This window comes from Peromyscus maniculatus, chromosome X (genome assembly GCF_049852395.1).
Source record: "Peromyscus maniculatus bairdii isolate BWxNUB_F1_BW_parent chromosome X, HU_Pman_BW_mat_3.1, whole genome shotgun sequence".
Classification (NCBI taxonomy): Eukaryota; Metazoa; Chordata; class Mammalia; order Rodentia; family Cricetidae; genus Peromyscus; species Peromyscus maniculatus.
In genome coordinates, this window is record NC_134875.1 from 19,906,555 (window position 1) to 19,915,880 (window position 9,326).

General features: G+C 41.2%; 1 protein-coding gene across 1 annotated transcript in view; it reads right to left on the bottom strand.

The window, feature by feature from the left end:
• The window catches only part of LOC143270939 (uncharacterized), a 29,430-nt gene extending 20,411 nt beyond the window's left edge, over positions 1-9,019 (bottom strand). Inside the window, exons 1-3 of the mRNA XM_076562317.1 lie at positions 8,932-9,019; positions 7,466-7,578; positions 6,675-6,836 (exon numbers count right to left, since the gene is read on the bottom strand). Coding sequence (XP_076418432.1) covers positions 6,675-6,836; positions 7,466-7,578; positions 8,932-9,019 — 363 coding nt within the window. The remainder of the gene's footprint in view (positions 1-6,674; positions 6,837-7,465; positions 7,579-8,931) is intronic.
• Positions 9,020-9,326: the final 307 nt, after the last annotated feature.

Here is a 9,326-nt window from a genome sequence, read left to right on the forward strand (position 1 = left end):
AGGCTTCTATATATTTGCTGAACATCAAAATAAAAACCATTCTAAGCCATTAATGTTCGAAGACATGTGAAGTATTCTTAATCATTAAGTAAGGGTAGTTGTCATTTATCTGAAAACGGAGCCCAATATTTATAAATTTTGTTACTTGCATTAACCATGTTAGCAGTTTAGTTTGTTCCAAGACACAAATGTGCATTCTTTTAATGAATTTTTATAAATGAACAGGAAACATTTTCATTTCTCAGAGCAGGCTGTGGTAAGTAAGCAAATATATAGTATTTATAAGATAGATTTTGTGGGATTTTTTTTTCTTTTTTTTTTCACATAGGGATAGAGTGGGAGAACAGTGAAAGAGATACCATGATAGAGGGAGACATTATGGGGACAGGGAGAAACCTGGTGCTAGGGAAGTTCCCAGGAATCCACAAGGATGACCCCAGCTTAGACTACTAGCAATAGTAGAGAGGGTGCCTGAACTGACCTACCCCAGTAATCAGATTGGTGAATACCCTAACTGTCATCATAGAGCTTTCATTCAGTAACTCATGGAAGCAGATGCAGAGATCGACAGCCAAACACCAGGCCAAGCTCCAGGAGTCCAGTCAAAGAGAGGGATTTTTTTTCTTAAGAACAATGTAAGCACATATGTCTCACAGTACCTACATAGGATTCTGAGATCACCTTGAGCCTAGACATTGTACACCCTCCTGGACAACACACAATACAATACGTGCGTAGCTCAAGATCAAATCAAATCAAACCAATGTAACCTTCTACACTTGTATCACGTACCTTTGGGAACTGATAAAACACTGATGTCAAAATATAAAGTTAAATAATCTTTATTGATAAAAATTAATTAACAGTGTTAGAAAGGAAAAAATCACTACAATAGTGTGTGGAAGTTCTGTACAAAGGAGTATTTGCTACTTACATAGTCATTTAGATTTTATTTGGAAGTTAATATGAAGAGGCTCTTGCACTGAAACAAGTTAATTATTAAGAACTACAATGTAAACTATTTCTATTCTAAAGACATACCCCTTAGCTAACATTGTAATTATGTCTCATTACTCTGGCTCAAGTTCCTTCTTAAAAGAATCTTCAGAATAAAAATTGAAGAGCCAAATAATTGCAATCACTCCTAGAAGGAGACAGCAACAGTTACCTCATTTTTAGTTTACTGTTACTCATGCTTTCATTAGTCTGAAGTTTTACAAGACAAAGTGTACTTTAGAGTTTGCTTCATGAGTTTGCCTTGAAACACTGAAATTTTTTTTAAGTTCACTTTCTGCATTAGTAAGCAGATCATAGCTGCTCTTCTCTGAGTTCTCCAAACTCTAAAACAGAAAGACACTTCTTACTAAACAAATCCCAAGGATACAAAGATGAAAGATTCTGCAGAAATGATATACAGACTTGTTATGCTTAGTTAAACAGAATAAAGTTTTAATAAACTAGGAAGTACATTTAAGGTCAAATTCCCAATTTACCATTTCATGTCTTGACTAATTACTACAAAACTTTATTGTATTTGGAAGTTTTCCTGTGCCCTGCCCAGTCCACAGCTGCTCAGATCCAAATAAACACACAAAGGCTTATATTAATTACAAACCATATGGCCATTAGCTCAGGCTTATTACTGACTAGCTCTTACACTTAAATTAACCCATAATTCTTATCTATGTTTAGCCACATAACTTGGTACCTTTTCTCAGTTCTACCTTGTCATCTTACCGCCTCTGTGTCTGGCTGGTTACTACTGATTCTGCCTTCCTCCTCCCAGAATTCTCCTTGTCTGCTTGCCCCGCCTATACTTCCTGACTGGCTACTGGCCAATCAATTTTTTATTTATCAACCAATCAGAAAAACACATTTTTTATAGATGTTTCTGTGGGACATTTTCATCAGTAAGTATAGCAGTTCATAAAATTTTTGATGCTTCAGAAAATGTTTAGTGCTGTGGGATGGTCTGTGAATACCATTGGTTAATAAAGAAGCTGTTCTGACCATCATTCGGGAGCTTTGAACCGGAGTCCTCTGCAAGAGCCATAAGTGCTCTTAACAGCTGAGCCATTTTTCCAGACCAGTCTTGTATGCACTTTATTGAGTGAGGGCGTGTCTCCCAAAAAGCTGTTTGCTTTCACTGTTTTCCTACATGTGCACTGTTAAAAAAGAAAAAGGCTAAACCTGAAAAGAGCAGAGAGAGCTCTATGGGATGGTACAGTGGGAGGAAAAGGAAGGGGGAAGTTATGTAATTCTAGTATAATCACCAAAAAAGGAAATAATTTTAATGGCCCTTTTTCTACCCTTTGTGTCCAGAAAAAGAAAATAACTGACATAGTTTTTACAGGGACTACTTTAGTCTTATAAGTTGATTAAGAAAAAAATGACATCCTGATGATTTTGCAGCATCCTAATGAGAAAGGAACTGACTTTCCCCACTAAGTAAAAAATAATTCGGAATTATGAGTATGTGTGCCCACATGTTCTTCTGAATACACATATGTGCTCTCTCTCTCTCTCTCTCTCTCTCTCTCTCTCTCTCTCTCTCTCTCTCTCTCTCTCTCTGTCTCTCTCTCTCTCTCTCTCTCTGTGTGTGTGTGTGTGTGTGTGTGTGTGTGTGTGTGTGTGTGTGTGTGTGTAGGCAAATATCATGCATAGCCTCATCATTCTCCATCTTAAATCTTGAGACAAGGTCTCACTGAACCTGCAGGTCACCAGTTCCACTACCTGACTAGCCAGCAAGCTCCAGGGATCTCTCTGCCTGTCTCCACCTACCCAGCATTGGCCTGCCAGCCTGGATTTTTAAAGTGGATTCTAGGCTCCCACTTTAAGTCCATATGCTTGCAAGGCCAGAACTTGATCAAAGGAGCGATCTCCCTAGCCCCTCTCTGAGAGTTTTGTTGTTGTTACTGCCATTGTTTGCTTGTATTTCTCTAATCACTCCTAAGATTAGGCACGCAAACCGTTAGTGAGGATTATGTTCCTGTTTTCTCAAAACAGCTAATTGGTTTTTGCTCATTTTACAGTTCAGACTTAACTGTATGAGTTGCATAAATCAACTTTGGATTTGTGGTGCTTATTGCTGGTTTTTCACCACTGAAGATCAAACTCATGTTTTTTACACTGCACTCTACCACTGAGCTACATCATCAGCTGATTTGTAGTTCTGTATGCTGAATATTTGCCCCTATGTGTTTTAAAGAAAACTACTGTGAATCATAAAATTTTTCCTTTGTACTATAGGGTCTAAAGGGATTTGGTGCCCTCTTCTGGCCTCTTTGGAACATACCAGGCACACATTTGGTACACATAAATACATGCATGCAAAACACCCATACACACAAAACGTAATTTTCTTTTTTTGGCTTTTCAAGACAGGATTTCTCTGTGTGGCCCCAGCCATTCTGGAACTCACTCTATAAACCAGGCTGGCCTCGAACTAGGAGATTCACTTGTCTCTGCTTCCCAAGTGCTGGGATTAAAGGTGTAACCACCACCACCTGGCAATAAATTTTAAAAAATTAAAATAATCTCCTATGACTCTTTTCCTTCTGCTGGGTTGCCTTGTCCAGCTTCGGTGTGAGAGCATCTGCCTGGTCTTATTGTATCTTGTTTTGTTGTCTCCTGCAGATCTGCTCTTTTCTTATGAGAGAATGAGTGGGAGTGGATCTAGAGGAGAGGGGAGGTGGTGGGGAGCTGGGAGGAAAGGAGGAAGGGAAACTGTGGGCAGAATTTATTGTATGAGAGAAGAATCTATTTTCCTTCCTTTTGGGGGGAGTTGGTTTTCACATTTTTATTGGGGGGCAACAAGGTAGGGTCCTCATCCATCAGCAGGATTATTTGCAGGTTCTTCAGCCTTTCTAGGTATGGGAACTGAGGGTCCTGGGAGTGGCTGGGTACATTAGGCATGTTCCCATTATCTTGCACAGGCATTGGGTAGTTGTAGGGTGGGTGTGGCCTGGTTGATCAAAACTGCGTACTTGGTGTAAGGGCTGACTATGAGCATAATTATAGCAAGGCCCAGACACTACCATCACTGACTCCTTCACTGAGGCATCTTGAAGGAAGAGAGACTCCTGGCTATCTTGGTCTTTGCCAAGAAGAATCTATTTTCAATAAAAATAAGTAAAATAAAATAACGTATTCCCTCATAATGTATGTAAGAATTTTATTTTCGTTTTTGTTCATCTGAATTTTCATGTCTGCTATCAGAAAAGAAACCAGTTATTTTAACCTTCATATGGAAACCAACTGTTGCAGGAATTTCGGGGAAGCTGAATTTTCTCTAGTCCCCAATGTGAGCACCATCATTTTTTTGCAGCCTTTTCCCATTTAACACCCACTTTGATGGTGATGTCTATAAATTGCTCAGGATGTATCCCTGTAAAATCCCTCTTGCATTTGGGGTTTCCAGTGAACATCTGTTATCAACTGTTGGCCAAAAGCTGTGTTGACCACTGTCCAGTGCACAGGGGCCTCCGGGTAAATACAGGTGTACTGTCTTTAACTGTCACAGAGCTGGTCATACAATTGGTTCAGGGACTCATCAGAGCACTGAGTGACTCTTCAAATTTTGACCAAGATTATGACTCCACAATCTCCATTCTGAACTCCTCCAGCCTGACTTTCATCATTCTTAGAAGTGCCTGGAGAACCTCTGGTGTGTTGGGGTTACATTTGGGACACTTATCAGGAAGGAAGGTGTGGGCAAATCACTTCAGGTTAATAGTGTTTGTGATGCCTGAATGATCAGCCATGCAGGCGCTGCCTAGTAGAATCTACACTCTTTTCTCTGGAGGTAAAAAGGGCAATCAGGAGCTGCTGGCAGTTGTCCCAAGTAAGTTATCAGCTGTGCATAATGGTAGACATGAGGTTGATTGCTGTTGGTTGATTTTTCTACACTTTTGGGGCCCCACCACCCAGTTCCCACATAAATACAGAGAGGCTTTTCTTACTTTTAAATGCCCTGCCATAGCTTGACTTGTTTCTAGCCAGCTTTTCTGAACTTAAATTACCCCATCTACCTTTTCCCTCTGGTCTTTTCTTTTCTTCTGTATATCTTATTTTCAATCTTACTCATGGCTGGCTGGGTGGCTGGGTGGCTGGGCTCCTGGCCCCCAACACCCTCCCCTCCTTGTGCTCTTGCTCTTTCTTCTTTTTCTCCCAGATTTTCTCCTTCTATTTATTCTCTCTGTCCGCCAGGCCGGCCTATCCTTTCTACTTCCTAGTTATTGGCCGGTCAGCTTTTTATTAGACCACCAGGTGTTTTAGATAGGCACAGTAACACAGCTTTACAGTTAAAACAAATGCAACATAAACAAAAGTAACACAACTCAAAATAATATTCTACAACACTTGATCATAACTTGTGGCTGCTCTAAGTATGGTGGGGTGTGATGTCACTAGTTCAGGAGATCAGTAGTGGTGAATGCCTGATAAATATAATGAACTGGGTCTGGTCTGAGAATCCTGTCCTCCTGGAGGTTGGCTGGCCATGGAGTTTGACACCACAGGCACGGGGCACTCAATGGCTGGTCACTGGGAAGCCTTCATGGACCTGGACCTTAAGCATACTGAGGTGGAGGATACCCTCCAGCGGTCTGTGGAAAAGGGGCCAATGGCAGCTGTGGAATGAGCCGTCAGACAGGAAGTCAGGATACAAAGCAGACATTGGCACTTCGTTCTGAATTCTTACTGTGGGGATGGCCACCCTCAGGAGGAGGAGTTGATGGTGGAAGTTACAAATCTTGATCCTCTAACTGGAAGATAGGTGGCTTTTTCAGGGTTGAAACTCCTCTTAGAGATCAGGACAGCAGTGGATACCCAAGAGGCATGGAATTGAACTCTGTCTTGTGGGTAGAGGGACAGACTACACCAGGTATTGATGTAAGGAAACTGGTCCAGGTGGCCTGGCTCCCCAGTGCAGGCATCCTTCAATCTGCAGATGTTGGAAATGTCCAGGATTCCTTCTAAAGGGCAGGAAATGTGGAAGGAGGGCCAGTTAACTTCACAGAAGGTCCTCCTCAGTATAGGAAGGACTTTGGGGGGGGGGGTGCCACCTCTCAGACTACTAAAAGTGTACTCTCATCTTTCTGTTTGAAGTAGACCTGGGTCTGGTCTTTCATTTCTCTGCACTTGCATGTTTGGTATACTATCACAGGAAGAGGATCCACAGATAAACACTAAGTTTAACAAATGGAATAGCTGGTAGAAAATAAAAGATATTGTAGAGAAAAAAACTTTGGAAAGGCATAGAGAGACTCAAGCAAGAAGGCGAGCTGTAATGTTAAATCCAACCTGGTCACATTTGCCTGCTCACTCCTGGAACCTTGAGTTAAATGCTTTGCTTCTCTATGCTGCTTAATGGCCCACGAGGACACTGGTAACACTGAAGCTGCTCCTCCTTAAAGAAAATGATGCATCTACCCTAAGGGCAGGGCTATTTCTTTGCTAAAATCATGTTCCAATAGGGCATGGTTTTGAATTAACAAGGTACCTTCCTAAAATGAGTTCATGTTCCTAATGAAATCACCAGGATGTTTAAAAGAAGAGTCATAGTTCATTTCTTTGGATTACATGCTCATTGTGTTTTATTAACCCAGAGCCTTAGAAATAATTGTGAATTACAAGGCTTGGTCAATATACATTTCCACTGGGATCATTGATACTGCTCTCCAAGAACAGTGTGGTTGAATGCTGTCCACAGCAACCACATTCACGATGTCATACAATCCCGGAGTATAATCTGTAGGCTTCTGGAGGGAATCCTCAGTAAAAAAGATACAGGATTCCACCACACCAGTTTTTCCATCAGTACTGGTAACACAAACCTACGATGAGAAATGAAGGCAATGAGTATGGAGAAGCATAACCCACCACAGATGGACCTCAACAACCCCTTGGCTCTACTCAGCAGGTCCTTAAACCCATCACTGATTCTCATCCTTGACACACAGGGAATGCCTGGGTACTGTGTTATCACAACGAGTCAGCATCCCACCTCATTTCTATTAAACCACAGAAATAACACAAACGTTGGGTGAATTATGAGAAGATGTGCCCTTCATGCTACACAATGTGATTTCACACTCTGCCTCCCTGACTTTACATCTTATTCTCAGGCTGTACTAGACAAGGTCTTACCCATCCTTATAAGCAGGCTGAACACCTCAAACCCAGTGCACTCACAGTTTCCCCACAATGGCCACACAGCCAAGACACTTTTGAAATGTTTTTCACAGAACACCCTAACGTCAAGTAAAGCACAAAAGCTAGGAGTTAACAATGTGTATATTCTACATTATTTTCTGCTTATTTCCTTTTCAATCAGTGAGTTTGTCCACTTTGACAGGGAATACACTAGCAAACATACCAAACAAAGTCCTGGGCAAAAAAGTAACCAGGAAGGAAAAATAGGCAACTACCTATTCATGACAAGGGCAACATGGAAGCAAATTACCTCATCCATATTCTGGGAGCTTAAGGGGCTCACGGTGTGGATGTCCATGTTTGACGTGCCTGTCTTCATGGAATACTCAACCAGCAACAAGTCTCCTTTGTAAGGCATGAATTCTAAAACAGCCAAGAACATTAGAAGTGTAAATATTATGGCACTCAGGTCATGTCACAATACCTAAGACCCTTCATCAAGGCGATATGCTGACAAACATTTCCTGAATGCAAAGTAACTTTTCCAAATACTTACACAGACATCTCAAATATCTTCCTACAGGAAGGGACGCTTAAGGCCTTTAAACACTGGTGCTTCGACAATGATTTAGTCACAGACATGGATAACTAAAAACTGTGTGTCTCAGGGTGAAAGTTACAGATAGGAATACTGGATTTTCTCATCAAGTGGTCATTTTGAGATCTCTTTTAAGGATGGAAGCCAGGTACACAGTAGGATCACATGCTTCAACCTTGGTACCTAGGCTAGGGACAAAATATGAGAGCCTATCTGATGAATATTCTGGAAAGAGGACACAGAAAGAAAGAGGCCTATCTGCACCTTTGCTCTGAAATGGTGGATATATTTTCAAGATAAATGTCTTATACTTGTATGATGTTATCATTGATGATATTTTGCATGTATCCTGATGGAGTGGCAGAAAGATTATGCCCTCAGCACTCAGAAGAGTCAGGGATGGATTTGCTAAGGTCATGAACAATTCTCAGATGCATAGTGAGTTTCAGATAACTTAGAGGAACCCTGTATGAGAAATCAAAACAGCCAAACCAATCAATTGAATAGTGAAAACCACATGGATGCATGATGATGGCACTGGGGGACAGGACCGCTATGTGATACTTAAAATATTACCCACTTTCCCCATTTTAATCATACCCCACTTTCAATTTCAAGGACACTTCCCACACTCTTGTTCTTTGCTTTTAAAACTATAAATCTTACCTCCAGAAAACAGATGGACAGGGAAAGAAGTTTCCTTGTCGATATAGATGCTGTCCTGTGTGACCGAGGTGACACACTTAATACAAAGTTCTCTGTCAAGTTCTGATTGCTCAGTACCATCAACAGGGTCAGTCATGGTTTTCACCTATAAGAGCGGGAGACGGTGGTTGAAGATAAAATAAAAATTACAGGCCGGAGACTGTACAGTTACCAAGGATTCCCCATGAAAATAATAGCATTTTAAAAAGTTGACCTAACAGAGTTGTAAGGGTGTTTGCAGGACATAGGACTCCATGTTAGAGACATGGACTTTATTAGTCATGCCAAAATAGCACTCCTGTGGCAGAAATCTTCTAAGCAACTGTTCTCAAACCTAAACCATACATTTCCCATCAATGATACACCGTTGGCCTGAGATGATGACATCAATTGTGTCTGTGCTTGCTCCATGGATTGCAAGTGCCTTGCAACTGTGAATTTCACACCTATGTTTAATGCTCTTACAAACTCACCTTCTGACCTTAGAAAGACAGGGCTCTTGCTTTCCAGGAACTCAAAATCCAATAGTGGAAAATATACTTCTAAATGAGGTGGAGTCATGGCTGTAACTCAAATTAATTTTTAGACTGACATTGGTGGTGTAATATGAGGAAATGGGTTTTGCAGGGTATTTGAAGGAAGAGAAATGGGTTACCTGGGAGATGGGAGTGGAGCAGAATATAGTTGACAGAGACAAGAATGAGCAGAACAATTTTGGAGAACAAGAAGGGAGAGCATGTTTTTCCCTATCTGGACATGGGTGCAGAAGCAGGAGATGAAGTGGAAGAAATAACCCCCATCCCAAGAGATTGCAAAGGAAAACCAAGCCCAGGAACTTTTCACACACACGAGAGCAAAGGAAAGGTGA